Source organism: Dryobates pubescens, chromosome 2 (genome assembly GCF_014839835.1).
Source record: "Dryobates pubescens isolate bDryPub1 chromosome 2, bDryPub1.pri, whole genome shotgun sequence".
In the NCBI taxonomy this organism is placed as follows: domain Eukaryota; kingdom Metazoa; phylum Chordata; class Aves; order Piciformes; family Picidae; genus Dryobates; species Dryobates pubescens.
This window is the reverse complement of record NC_071613.1, coordinates 13,932,871-13,947,749: the sequence shown is the minus strand read 5'-3', so window position 1 is coordinate 13,947,749 and position 14,879 is coordinate 13,932,871. Positions and strand designations below refer to the sequence as shown.

The 14,879-nt window shown below is 42.3% G+C and overlaps 1 protein-coding gene across 1 annotated transcript; it reads right to left on the bottom strand.

The window, feature by feature from the left end:
• Nucleotides 1-5,610: 5,610 nt before the first annotated feature.
• On the bottom strand, nucleotides 5,611-10,359 carry DEGS1 (delta 4-desaturase, sphingolipid 1). The gene is made up of 3 exons (XM_054170381.1): nucleotides 10,228-10,359; nucleotides 8,627-9,369; nucleotides 5,611-6,502 (listed from the first exon to the last, which is right to left on the bottom strand). Exons 1-3 carry the CDS (start codon nucleotides 10,307-10,309, stop codon nucleotides 6,356-6,358), a joined length of 972 nt encoding a protein of 323 aa, XP_054026356.1. The 5' UTR covers nucleotides 10,310-10,359; the 3' UTR covers nucleotides 5,611-6,355.
• Between the last annotated feature and the right edge of the window lie 4,520 nt (nucleotides 10,360-14,879).

Below are 14,879 nucleotides of genomic sequence, written 5' to 3'. Positions count from 1 at the left end.
TAAAACAGAAATAAAATAGTTTTTGTAAGCAACATTTATTCTCTACACTTCCCCCCCATCCCCACTTTAAAGAGGGACAAGATCATGGTTCTTTTAAACAAATTGCCATGTTATGAACAGCCTCACTTGAAGACTGGCCTTGGCTTGAGAGGGAATAGCACCTTAGGTCTTAGCTTCTTCTCAGAGTTGCCATCTGAACAAAGATCTTGTTTGGTTTTGCCAAAGGTAAACGTGGAAGGCTGTTAAAAACTACTAGTCACCACAGACTTGAATTTCAAAAGCACAATGCTCACAGCAGCTTGTACTTACCACTGTGATTTTTCACAACACTGTATGATATTCCCTCCCTCTTGCAGGGAAACTTTCAACTCAGTGACTCAGGGCTTGGCTTATAAGACCAACAAATTAAGTTCCTGCATATAAAGCAGATACTTGTCTGCTTGTAAATATAAATCAGGTTTAGAGCTGTGGTTCCCAGAAATCCAAGAGGAAGAATCATCATTTTATCTCAGAGTAGTTTCACTTGTGGATATTCATTATGATGAGGTCATTACATGAGGAGAAACTTCTTTACTGTGAGGGTGCTGGAGCACTGAAACAGGCTGAGAGGGTGTGGAGTCTCCTTTTCTGGAGACTTTCAAAACCTACCTGGATGTGTTTCTGTGCAGCCTGCCCTAGGTGATCCTGCTTTGGCGTGGGGGTTGGACTTGACCTCTGGAGGTCCCTTCCAACCCCTAACATTCTATGAGGCAATGCAATTAGTATACATCAGTTAAATGACTAATTTTAGTGTAAAATCATACCTATATGTCATGTATAGAGCTAGACAAGAACTACCTATGTTACATAAAACTTCTGTGTTTTAGTTCTAAATCTACAACTTCACAGGATGGTTTTTTACCACCTTTTACCATAGCTACAAGTGTGAGAAGGTAAGATGTGAATTCTTTTAGTACAATAATACATTCAGCTCAATGAGAGAAGTCACACAGAAGCCCTGTGAAAACATTATACAATATTATACAATACCTCAACTATGGAGTTTGAAACTGCCACTCATTTTACTTTTAGGTACAGCATGCCACAGGAAGGCAAAAACAGTGGTCTCAAAACAAACTATATGTAAAATCCCAAACCAGGAATTAAAGAAAAAAGGTTTAACTGTGATACAACTTCAGTGATACAACTTAGAAATGTTTGTCATCCTTCCTTGGAAAAGTGATGGGGCAAGCAAGCCACTCTTTACAGTTGAAAAGAGCCACAGGAATGATTTCTCCTTTATAGGTAGAAAGGAAATATCTGCTACCATATATAAGATAGCTACAGTTGGTGAGCTTATGAAGGAATAAAGTGCTGAAGTCCTGGCACAGTCAATTCAAGTAGTAATAACAATGTAGTCTTGTCCAGACTTCTAACACAAAACATGTTTAATAACCAAGGTGGCTTATGATCATTCTTCCTAACCTGTGGCATTGAGGAAGTGGTGTGCAGGAGGATTTAAATTTACAAGAAAAGCTGAAGTTGAAAGGCAGAAAGTACTAGGTCAGTAATGTGGCCACATCCTGTTTTCTTACTTTGTCTGGGCTACTCCTTTGCCTAGGAGCAGACACAGCTAGGCAACTGAACTCTATTTGACTGTTCACACAGTTAAGTGCTGTACCCCCACTGCTTCTTGTGGGAAATTTGGACTAGGCTATCCTGATCATTTCAAAACCAACAAACTTGGTAAGAAAGAAACTGCAAGATTTCTTCTACTTGTTCCCCATAGAAAATGAGAATGGCTTTAAGGAACAAGCTTTCTCATGCAATAGAGACCACTCCTTCATCCTGCATGTTCACCTACCACATCTAGCAGGCATGCTTAGAGGAGTTTTTCCCTCTAGTCACTTTGTTTCTGTTGGGAGAAGATCAAGAAATTGTTCATCACACCACTCTTCTCTCCTTTGTCCTGAGGCTAGCCACTTACCTAAAGGATTCTGTCCCAAAGCACATTAGATGCTAACTTAAGCATGTATGTGGAGCAGCAGCAGCACAGAGAACTGGCAGCAAGGGGGGAAAAGTACATTTAAAACAAACTATCTTTGTTCTTTGCTCAATAGGGAACATTTTTGTCCTGATTAAAGCCTTCTGTAGTATGGCAGGCTTGACTGTGAAATAGATTTGATAGAGAGGATAGAATTCTTTATGTGGAGTTGCAGGTTACTAAAGGCATATCTACAGGATTTTATCAGACCTATTTGTCTGATTGTTTTCCTATGACCTTGCAGAAGGAATATTTGCAGACCCAGAAGTAGCTCCTGTGCTTTGCAATATACAAGCAAAAGAAAAAACCAGGAGAACTTGCTCTGCCTTAAGTCTTTTGAGGCTCTTGCAAATTACAGAGTACACTTTCCAAAAGCTGTGTCTTAGACCACTTACCATGCAAGACCACTACTTAAAGCAACTTTTCTCCTGTTTGTCCAACAAGATTAGTATGACAGCCTACAGGCTACAACATTGGCATATTGGTTATTGAGCCCTTATAATTGAAGAATGAGCAGCTTTAAGTTCTACTGTGGCATGCCACTTCATCTGATAGAAGAATAAAGGAGGCAAAGGTAAAAAGGTAAACCACTAAGCTCATTAAGTGTCCACCTCTACAGAAGAGAGCCATTTCTGTCCACATTTAAAGGTTTAGCCAGATACATTCTGAGACAGAAAAAAAATAAATCATAACTGCACTTCAACTAACCTCTCGTTCCTGCTAGGAAGCCTTGCCCTGGATCTGAAAGTATGGAGTTCCATAGCCAGAAACATGCATCCATTTAACACATTAATTGCCCACTGTTGTGGAGCAGACAAGTTCAACAGCAAAACAAGAATGCCAGAGGGAAAAGTGGTTTTGAAAGAATATACCCATGCCTGTCCTGTGGGAAAACTCATGCCTCGTGTAATCAGATTCCAGGATGCATTTCTTACTCCACTTAAGCAGCTTCAAATAATTGGTGGGGGAGGGAAGGGAGGGGTGTGTGTTTAAAAGCCATGCAAGGCTTATTGCATGCCATAAACAAACCCATGCAAGGCTTTATTCCAAAAGCTGTAAGCTACTCAGAAAGCCCTGCAGGATTCAGAGCTCTGCATGACTTAACTGCAGCTAAAATATTTGAGTGACATGTTTAACAGAGCTGACCCAAAGTCAGCTGTGTTTTGGCAGTTAAACTCCTGGGTGATTTCACATAAAGGAAAAGGTCTGACAAACTAGCAAGATGCTTTATTGACACAGAATAAGCATGTAGAAAGGCAAAAGTTAACTCATTCCACCTGAGCAGATTTATTGGGGAATAAAATATAATTAGGTTAACTGCCAAGAGTTCTAATATTCTTTGGGCTTAATTTGTTCTTCAGTGGTTAGTCCAAGTTCCAACTTCCACATAAAATAGTCTAAAAAGTATACTAACCTGTTTATGCCAGTTATATTTCCTTAGAATTAAAAAGACAACTACAAGTCATTAAAAACAATAGCTACATGATTCACATGTCTTCTTTTTAATATTAATTCTTATTTCTGTGCCATACCTTTGGACCAACACTGCATTGTGACTGCAGAAAAAGAATTATTCACTCAGAATGTAACAAACAAGTCAGGTAGTCCACCTGGCCTACATTCCTTTCACCAGTAGTTCAGAAATGCTTCTGCGTTTTAGGAATAAAACTATGCTGCAATACAGGTTAACTGTCAGATGGTCTGCATCTGGCAGAATCCCTCCTGCTGAAGTCCCATGCCAAAGCCTCTTGTGTGTATCTCTCAGGAATTATAAGCCTAAAAATTGTGGTTACCACTGCTTGCAAGAATCAGACCATGGTTTAGATCCAAACTTCAGTCCTGGCTCTTTCAAGCATTGCTCAGTACACCTCACTGACAGGAGGCTGGAGTGAGGTGGGGGTTGGTCTCCTTCCCCTAGCAGCAGGTAATACAATGAGAGGAAGTGGCCTGGAATTGTGCCAGGAGAGGTTTAGGTTGGATGTTAGGAAAAATTTCTTTCCTGTAAGAGTGGTCAGGCACTAGAAGAGGCTGCCCAGGGAGGTGGAGTCACCATCCCTGCAGATACTAAAGAAACGTGTGAACATGGCACTTTGGGGCATAGTGGTCTTCGGTTGACAGTTGGACTTGATCTTAGAGGTCCTTTCCAACTGGAACAGTTCTCTGAATTCTGTTCTATGATTAAATGTGAGATGGCAACTTCAGTCCTGTTTAAAAGCAGCAATACACACTTGCAGCACCCAATGGGAAGACAGTAAGGGGCATCAGTAATTCTATGAAGTAGGTAACTAAGCCCAAGCATAACATTTTTACACTGAACTCTACTTAAGTATTCATCTAGGATTTCTTAAATTTAGGTGTAAAACTTTCTATCCTTCATCCAGCTATGGTAAGCCATCAACACCCAGAGAGGTAATTCCATCTTTTGCTTCCTAAAAATCGAGCAGTTGTACAGAAGTGTCTCTAAAAAACTGTTTTGCAGCCTGTTAAACCTGTTCAGGTCTTTCAGTCAAAGTCAGTTTTTCCTTCTGAAATGGTTCTTTACAGTTCATCTCTACCACCACTCGGTAGAACAGGTTTTGCATCTGCTATAAAAATGCCAAATTTCATTAAAGATCAAGTCCTTCAGCACAAGATGATCTGTAGAAAGGTCACCCAGTATTACTTCAATATGTGCCTTTTTTTAATTACATGTAAAAATAGGGATAAAGTGTATTTTGCCACTGCCCTAGCATGTTATTGTCATCTTAATGAAGTCACTTCGTAAGTGGTTGTCATACTTTCATAACATTTCTATTGCTTAACCACAGATGAGAGCCCCACACTTAAACACTTTAAAACCAGGACTGCAGTTAAGCAAGGATTAAGACACACCAACGCATTTTTGTCAGACACTGCTTCTTCCAAAAAAAGAATGGACAAAATGCAGGAGCTGAAGGCATCTACAAATTAAGTTACTTACAGCAGACCACTGTGGGCAGCAGCTAAGACTTCCATCTTCATCTGATTCCATCTTCCAGATAAGGTTAAAGATACAAGGGCAATTTGCAGACACCGTTAACAACTTGAAGTCATCATCAGTGCATTAGATGACAGAAAGCAACTACCCTGTGCTGAGGTATGTAGAGATTCTTCAGTGTTCAGAAAGTCTACCCATTCTCTGTTTACCAATCTAAAACCTTGAGCAGGAAATCTGATATCACCAGCTGTTCTCTCACCACATTTTAATAAAGTGTTTATGTAGGTTACTGTAGGTTGGGGGGCGGGAAGGGGCAGAAATAAAGATCATTTAGCAAAATCTTTGTGTACACAAATAACAAATATGCTTAATGGGTAGAGCTGACATTGGTTGTGGCTGGCCTTGTTTGCCAGAACACTATCTGCTTCAGTTGATTGTTTATCATACAAACCAAATTTCCAAATGAGTATCCGTAGACTGAGCATTTAAAACCATGGCAGCAGCAGAACCAGCTAGGACAAACTCAATCATTCTTTGCAAATCAGAAAAAGCCTCAACTAGCAAGATTCTTCCAATATGAAAAAACCTAGTCAGTGATATTAAGTTGCCTAGTAACAGCCCCACACCCCCCCAATTCTAAATGCTAGCTGCCCAAGCTATATATGCTAACACAAACAGCTCAAGGCAGTAGGTACAGACACAAAACTGGCAGTACCCTTGAATTCCCCACTTCTTTTTTTTTCCCTTTATAAGGAAGTCACACAAGCCGTCTCAAAGATACCAGTTTCATTTTGAGAGATGGCTCCTTGAAGGTATTTTCAGTAAAAAAGGGTGGAACTTCAAAGCAATGCTTCAAGTGACATGCTACATCTTTAAACAGAAGCAGACATTTCTGTGCAAATTTAGCTTTTCCACCAGGTAGGAAAGGTTTCCACCCGCAGAAGGTTTAAGATACCTGTTAATTCTAAAGTAACATGATTGGTTAAGTACAGCATTTTCACACTATGGTCATCTAAAACAGCATGTTGTGGGCAGTGGACTACATTGAGATCTTTTAAAATATTATGAGCCAGACATATTTCATATAGATTTAACACCTGACAAAGTAAATTCTGTAACAAAGTTATTGAGCATTATGCATATAACACTGATCCTTAGGCAAACATAAGACACATTAAACCAGTTAATCTGAGGACTGTGAGGAATGTTATAGCTGGTAGGAGTCTGCTACAAAGTCCTTAAGGATGCATTACTATGTTGCTGTAGATCTTAATTCAGGACGCAGGTGAACAGCTTTAGCAAGAGACCTTATACCAGCCACTTCAAAAGCAAGCAGACATTTCAGAGTGGTTTTTTTTTTTTTGGTTGCCAGAAGTTTAATCTTGTTTCACTTCACCCTTTAATTGCCTTTTCATACGTGAGTATGGGCTGATTGTGTCATCCATCACGAAGTCATACAGTACTTTTATCCAAGAGTTATATTGTGGCAGGTTGTCATAGTATTCAGCTGCTATTTTCTTCACCTAAAGAGGAGATACAAGGTCTATTTACTATTTTATTAGCACCAATTGTGACAGCTTTCCAGTCCTCAGCCTGTACCTTTGTGCAGGGCACCAGTTTTGGTTTAGATGCAAGATTCTCCAGAAAAGGCTGCTAGTGCCACAATGTGAAAGTCGCTTGAAGAAAAAAAAGCAACTCCCTGGTTAAGCAAACTTCATGTGAAACTTTGGTGTTCAAGCTAAGCAGAACAAACTCTGCAAACTGAATTCTGTTCACTGTGCTACCTATGGGATGATGTAGCTCACAAAAGCAAGCACTTTGGTTGCTAGTGGAAGTGGGTGACTCACAGATTATGAGTATCACAAAATGGATGTTGTGAGTTGTAGGAAGAGATGCTTAACACAGCTCTTTTTACATATAGTTTCAAGCCTCAGCCTTCAAAAAAAAAAAAAATAAAAGCTCAGGAGCATCTTGTTTCTGAAGGCAGATATTAAAGAATGAATATAGACTGCTTACAAAGAATTTGTTCTCAGATGTACATGCTGACCAACCCACTGCTTAAAACAAAGAGCTGTGGTCCCAGTTAGATTTCCTTTCTAATATTTAAAGCTAACCAGCTAAAGCCTTAAAAACCTGAACAGACCAAAACTGTCACTGAATTCCATAACTTTAAACAGAAGGAAAAAGAAAATCTGTACAAGCCAGGAACTCACTCAAGATATTTCTGTCTCGATTTGGAGCTGAAGATGGTTTTGTTCCATCATCACACCTATAAGACTGCATCTAGCCAGTGTACTTCATTCAGCACTAATTATTCCCAGCTCACCAGTACCCCAGCTGGAATTAAGTGTTCAGTACTTCAGTGATCTTTAGCACACAGCAGAATCCAGTCCAGTAAAATTAACTACACTGTTCTAAAAGAAGGCTTTGTTTTGTTATCAGAACTGCAGATTTAAGAGTCCTGGAGAAGAGCTGAGTATTTACCTCTGCAATTAAAACAAATGAACAACACTACCAAGCATTCCCTGTTTACATTTTCTTACTCATGCAAAAGGAAATGCTGAATACCTAGATCTGTGCTGGTGAACCAAAATGAGTTAACACAACTTTAGCTGTGTTGGAAAAGATTTAAATCCACGAGTAAGAGAAACTCACTTTTTCAAGAACAAAAAAGAAGAAGCCTCAAACCAGTTACAGAATTTAACTGCCCTGCTAAAGAAGTACTGGAGTAATTACTTCATGGAGAGTTCCATCAATAGCTGTTGGTCAGAAACAGTTGTTCCTGACAATTGAAACAACAATTAAGTTTGCACTCCAAAGGTAGAAGGTCTCACTATTACCAAGTGCAACAACAAAGCTACAAGACCAGCACCACAGCTACTGTCAAACTGCAAATAGAATACTAGATTTAGGAGTAACCCCAGAAGCCTGTGCTCCCATGCTCCAATGGGAAAACATAGACAGTGAGAATTAAGCTCCTGTTTAAAAGAAACCAGCAAAGATTGAAGAAGGGAGAAGCTAGTTGAAAAATCACATCTGCTACTCATTCAGCTGTGACAGGTGGAAGTCTTAGCTTTGAAGTCTAAATTGTGTCACTGTACAACTGATACTTACTTAGGGTTCAAAGGTTCTCACTAGAGAAAATGGAGCTGCTCCAAAACTGAAAGCTGTTAAACATTGGTCAGCAGTACAACAAACATTAGCAGTACATAAAAGCATCTTCCCACCACCAGGGAATGGCAGGAATAGAAGAGGCTGAAAAATCACTGTATTGCAATGCTTGCTTAAAGTTCTGGAGACAAATCTCTGAAGGTATCTGCAGCTTCTTAAGTAGCTCTGTGCATACTTAGAAACCAAACACAACAGAAGGCTGGTTGTAATTGCAGGATACCAGTTAGTGCAAAGTGTAAACCATGTTTCTTCACCTTTACTTATGGAAGAGGCTTGAGCAGCCAGTCCATTGGAAACTTCTTCAGCATATCACTGATAAGGTAATTATCTCCTCTATCACCCAACTGAGAAACTGACCTGTTTTGTTGGGCTAAGAGTTCTTCTCTCCCCACCTTCCTTTCTTCTGTCAGTGTTTTACCTGATTTTCAAGTTAAAGTAGGGCTAAAGTAGGGTAAAAACTTTAAAAGTAAACTTACCAGTGGGAGGCTCTTGCCAGGAATATTGGGAAAGTCATGATGTTCATTGTGATAGCCAACATTAAAAGTAAGCAAATTAAGTGGCCCATAGTAGGAATAAGTCTCATGTCCTTTTAAAAACATGTAATGTTCAGCAATGAAGTGTCCCGAAATTGGGTGCAACCCAAGTCCAAGTACTGAACCAGCAAGCATGTAAAAAGTGGATTTGACTCCCCATAAGTAATATATCACGATATCAAAGGAAAGCTGAGCCAACAAATTGATTATTTCAAGTCGAGTAATGGGTTTAGGGTTGATGCAGAGAGGTCTAATTGCATAGAAAAAAGGCTGAAGAACAATCCAGATGAACTTCCTGAAACGGGTGCAGAAAAACCAGCCTTCAAAGTTGGTAGGAATGTCCACATCAATTCCATCACCTCCTAAGTAACGATGATGATCCATATGGTATCTCTTGAAGGATATGGAGTATGGGAGACCAAGAGGGAGGTTGGCAAATATTCCAAACCATCGATTCCACATTGCTTTGCTGTTGCCAAAGGCACTGTTATGAGAAATCTCATGAATAGCCAAAGTCATGGAGTGGCTAATACAACTTCCAAAAACATATGCCCAGAAGATTACCCATTTCCATTCCAAGTCTTTAACTAGATAAAATGCAGTCAGCTGTGCAAGGACCATCAGCACAACCACCCAGATCAAGTTGTAATCTGGCTTCATCAATGCTTTAATCTCTGGATGTTTAGCTGAATGGGAAGAATTAAACAGAAAGAAGTATTTAGGAGCTCTCCTTACAGCTAACTAACCCACTTCGATTAAAAGAGCAGATACTTATTCCCAACTACAGTTTGGCTGGAAAGGTAGTGAGAACACACCGTCTTTCCATTTCTGGCATTTATTGCTATAATGAATCTTCTGGAATGAGCATTTTCCTGTTGCTAGCAATTAGACACCCTGACAGCAAAGCACCAGTACCACCTCCAGCCTACCCAGGAAGGAAATGGCTTTTGAACTGACAGCTCTCCAGTAATTCAGAAGGGCTCGAGTAAGCTCAGGTCCCAGGTAGTCATCTGACTCGAAAACGCACGAACTATTTATACCGAGCAGCAGACACCTTATCAGTTATACGGCTTGTTTTCTACCGGCACCGGGCAGCTGCGGCGGCGGGTAGGGAGGGGTAACCGCGCCGCTGTCCACACCGCTGTCCACCAGCCAGCGGCACCACTCCTCAGCGCTCTTTCGTGCCCCAAAACGGAAGCCCGGATCGTCTGTCCAACGTTTCGGGACTCGAGCGCCGTCCTCACTGGCAGCGAGCCTCCCCCTCGCTCCTTCCCTTCCCCTCCCCCGCTAGCGCCGCCAAGGCGGTGGCTCCCGCCTCCACGTACGCGGCCAACGCTGCTGCTCCCAAGGCTGGCCGAGGCCGACTACCACCCCGCCGGAAACCTCTAACGGCTGGCAGTAAGGAGCGGACACTCCGCTGCTGCGCCTTCCGCGCGGCGCCCCCCAGCGCGGGCGGCTGGCAGCCATTTTGTGGGGTGCCCCCCCGCCTCGCCACGCAACCCGCGACAAGGAGCAACCGCCCCACCACCATCTCTTCTTCTCACCCAGGATCTCCTTGCGGCGGTCGGCATGAGGCTGGTCCGTGTAGACCCACTCGAAATCCTCTCTAGCCACAGTATTACCCATCCCAGCAGCGCGACGCTCCTCGGACGCCCGGCCCGTCCGCTCCTCGCGCCGCTCAGCTCTGCCCCGCAGCTCGCGGCGCTCCCTTGCACCGCACTTTATAGCGCCGCGGGGGCGGCTCGGTCGCCGTCCCGCCCACCCCCCGTCCCCTCTTCCCATTGGCTGTTGCCGCCCGTCAGGGCTGACAGGCGGGCGGGGGCCCGGCTGGGCGGGGCGTGGAGCCCGGCGAAGCCGCCACCTGAGGGGCTACGGGATGATGACGGCTTCCTTCAGACCCTGGCTCCTCGGCCTGAAGGGCTTGGGCCACCCTTCAGCCCTCGCTTCTGCCAGAGAGAAGTTGTGTGTGCTCCCTCCTTCAGGGGAGAGGTCCCACGGCTCTGTCCTTGAGACCGCCCGGGTGGGCTGCGGCTCCCCGGCCTTCCCCCTGGAGGCGGTGGGACTGACTCAACACGAGCCCGCCGCGGGGCTGACGGATTTGCGGCCAGCGCCAGTCGTCCTGTGCGTTCTTGGAGGCCTCAACTGGGTCCCAAGCGCACGGAGTACGGGGCGAGAGAGGCCAAGAGGTGTTGCCGCCTCAGGCGGGCAGAGCCAGGGGAGGGAATGAGCCGCTCAAACCGGCAGCGTCGCTGCGGGCGCTCGGGTAGCCTTTGATAACGCTGCATGCATAGAGAGAGAAAATTCTCGGCTTGTAACGCTGGCCCTGCCCCCAGGAGCCCTCCCGCGCCGTGGAGCCTTTGAACCATCCTTTCTCCGAGCCGTCCCTCCCAGAAGCTGGGCGGGTGAAGCCTCACCAGCTTCACGATCACCCACTCCGCCTTCCCTGCTTTACTGATATTTATAAAGCTTTAGCTGTCTGCGAGACTCCTGCCCCTCCCAGGTTTTGGGACAACCTGCCCCGAAGCCACAGCAGATGGCCAGGCAGTCTCATCCAACTCGCCTTCTTGAGACTCGAATCTGAAACGGCATCTTACAGCTGCTCTTTAAAAAGCACCTTTCCAAAAGTAATAGGTACGTGGTTGCAAGGAAATCCAAATTGTCCAAATTTCTATAAGCTGCCTAAACATATTTCACTGCAAAACACCTGTGACAAGGGCTCCATTTTCTTAACTTTTAGTGGTAATTCATGACTTGACAAATTAAAGAACTAAACTCCATTTAATCTGTCCCTGCATCTATTTCTCATGGAGAAACTGTGGACAGTTTACTAGATTACAGAGAAGTTGAATGTCTATTTGCTTGGAGTTTCAGTTGTCCATAAATCCACTCAAATTAATCTGCATCAGTAATAGTGGTAAAACCAACAGAGGAAATTAACGCAAAGTAAATTACACCTTATCTATTAATAGAGTATGAAAATCTCAAGGTTTATGATGCATGACTTAAAAGCTATTAGTAATCATTAAAAAAGGGAAAAAAACCCACCACCACCACCGCCACCAACCTATTATGTAGTAACTGCTGAAAATCTCATGCAGTTGTACAAATGCAAGGGAAATATAATCCCTACTTGGAAATGCTATAATCTATAGCAATGGACAAAGCCCAGGATCTAGAAAAAGTAACAGCATTGTGAATGTTTCTGTTTACAAGAATTTTTAATGTGTGTATTACAATGTGAATTAAAAGTGCAAAAGGGAGCAAGGAGAGGAGAGGTGGAAAAGTTTATTTGCAGCTTTTCCCTCCAGTCACACAAGCTGAATTTGGGAGACTGAGGACTGGCTCAGGGGAAGAAGTAAACCATATCTTTAGATATCATCCAGGCATTTTGTCATTTTTCAGTTTTACATTTTTTTCTGTGACTTCACTTCACAATAAACCAGGAAGTGTTTCTGTATTGCCAGTGAAGAAGGTGACTGCAGAATTGCAGCATTACAAGTGTTTCACTCAGCTGTACTCTAAACAGTTTCTGAGAACGTTCCATTCTTCTTGTAGTTCAAATATTAGCACTGCTATCCATCATTGTGCTTCAGGACCTTCTCATCCATGGGAGAGATCCTGCCAACAGAAGGAAGGAGCCTGCTAAGAGAGGTTGCAGCTACAGACAGGAGCACTGGAGGAGAGACAAAGGATCAAGAGTTTAATACAAAGAGGTAGGTTTACAGAACTGACAAATGTATGCAGGTTTGTAAATACTCACAAGTTTTCAGCAGGGTAATTAAACAGAAGATCCCAGATTTATAAACTACACATTCCATAGCAGCCAAACAATGACAATTAAATAGGAACATTTTGGAAAATTTAATTGCCCAGGTGTCCTGGGGTGCAAGGTGTTGGTTTTTCCACCTTTAATCACTCAGTCTTTCTGGATTAGGCAGCCCATATAAGAAATCCTGATATATGAGATCTTAGGGAAGCTCACAGTTTTTGTATCTGACATTTTCCCTTCCAAAGACAAGATCCAGCACCTAGCATGTCTTCAGCTGGCACAAAGTTGGCAACAACAACAACAAAAAAATCCTAGCATGCTCAGTTACATGTAAAATCAAAGCTGGCAGTATTTGCCCATCCAACCAGGAAAGTGAGATCCAGTAAGCACAACTGGAAGTTCAGAGAGCACCTGGACAAAGTAGGCTGCTCCATGTGCAAAACAGCACAGGATTTTCAGAGTATCAGCTCAGATCTGGAAGCAGACACGTCACTATAGAATACTCCAAACAATTTAATTTCAAATTAAATCATCTATGAAAGTAATTTGTCAGTTACTTTCTTAAAACCATCAGGAACACTCAATAAACCAGGTAGCTCTCTCCTGTCTGAAGACATACTTAACCACACCCTATGCTGTCCTGTTTTCAAGAGGCTCTTGATGTTGAAAACTCCTTAAGCAATCTTATTGCTTCCCACAATTAACTATTAGAAGATCACAGTAAGAGCAGCTAAGTTTCTGTCCAATAGTCTTTATTTTTTTAAGTTAGGAAATTTTGGGAAGGCATTCTTGTAATACCAGTGGACTACTGTGATTAATATGCTGTGCTTAGAGTGTCAGGGATTGAAGAAGTTAACATTTGCTTCTATCTGTTCTTTAATCGGACACATTTATCTTGTTAAGCAGGTATTCTTTCCTCCCTCAGGGCTTCACCCTAATGCATCCATTAGCCCTTAGATAGTGCTTGCAACACTGCATTCACACGCAAGCTGTTCAATTTGGGGAGCACGGGCTGGTTGCAAGCAGCTTCTGCCTGAGTTAAAAACCTACTGTTGTGGTATCTTCTGATACCGTTTTCACTAGATACACACATTTGTCAGAAATCTCTGACCTTACTAGGAAACAAAACAGAGTTTAGGAAGCAAGCTGATGCTTGTAGAACTCAAGCTTGAAAAACAAAGCAAGCTCATTTTAAGCTATTTAAAGAAACTAGAAAAGACACTTTGTATCGCTCAACCCTGAGCTATTCAGTTTCAGCCCTTGCTACAAGTACTAAAACTGAAGGCCGGCTGCAAAGAAAACTTACTTGCTATGTAACTTTGTAAACTACATGTTAGTCTCACTGGTTTGAGGTTCTTCCTTGAACAGATTGTAGACTCTCTAACTGCTACCAACTACATTTTGAGGCTGATATACCACCTCCTGTAACCTTGTATAAAAATCTGCAGTAAAAGAAATTTAGTTTTACTCCTGGCTTATTACCTACTTGTTCCCATATTGCAGAGCCCAGCCTTTGTTATTTATATAAGAAATATAGTGTCAGAAATCCACATTCCAGCTGTTTTCTCTAAACTATTATTTTGCTCTATCTGGTGTACATTCCATTCCATTGGTGTATACTCCAGTCTTGAGAGCTATCTGGTACTGACGTCTCCTTCCCTCCCTGGGAAGTGAAAATGAAATAGTAGTACGCCCTTCTGTGACCTTTCTCAAAGCTTGTTTGTAATCATCCCCTCTGCCCCTGAAGTTTCATGGGCCTAGTTCAATTTTGCTGTATTTGGAAGCACAAAGAGGATCAGGATGCACCTGCAAACTTACAGCACATGATATTTCCTTGAATTGAAGGTTCCAAGTTGGCACCATTCATGGAGAGTGTTTCATGTAACAATAGGCTGCTGTTGTTCTTTCCAGCTCACTTTACACACAGCTCAAGATTCACCAACACATAAATAAACTGTACTCTCCAATAACTTTAAACTATCTGTGTAGTGTGAAGGGGGGCAGGAACTGACTGCATCTTCTAGAAATGCATAAAGAAACTAAAGTGAGAGATAGTAAGAAATGTGTGAATAAACCTTTCCAGTAAACACAGTTCACAGGTTTATACTTTTGAGAGGAATTTAACAACAAGTAACTGGACCGTTACATGAATTCGTTATCATGAATGACCATTAAATGAATTTGTATCAAATGATACACAGTAATTATAGCTGTTGTCAAAGAAAAAGCAGCTAAAAATTACCAGAATCAGGCAACCACAGAGTTACAAAGTTAGGCAACCATGAAGAGTCTGTTTTGAAACCAAGGCAACCAGAATGAAAGGTCCTGTATAACAAACGTTCAAATTAGTCTCTAAGTTAATTGTTGTTAGTATGAACTTTAGGCATTGTTCTTTAAAGGTTTGGGTAGGAACCGTAACAGAAGGCA

Bases quoted from the DNA above. Each gene is read 5' to 3' on its own strand.
- DEGS1 (XM_054170381.1), bottom strand. From the start codon at position 10,309: ATGGGTAATACTGTGGCTAGAGAGGATTTCGAGTGGGTCTACACGGAC. The intron at 9,370-10,227 runs GTGAGAAGAAGA...CTTCCCATTCAG, and splicing joins CCGCCGCAAGGAGATCCTGG to CTAAACATCCAGAGATTAAA. The intron at 6,503-8,626 runs GTAAGTTTACTT...TCTCCTCTTTAG, and splicing joins CTGGCAAGAGCCTCCCACTG to GTGAAGAAAATAGCAGCTGA.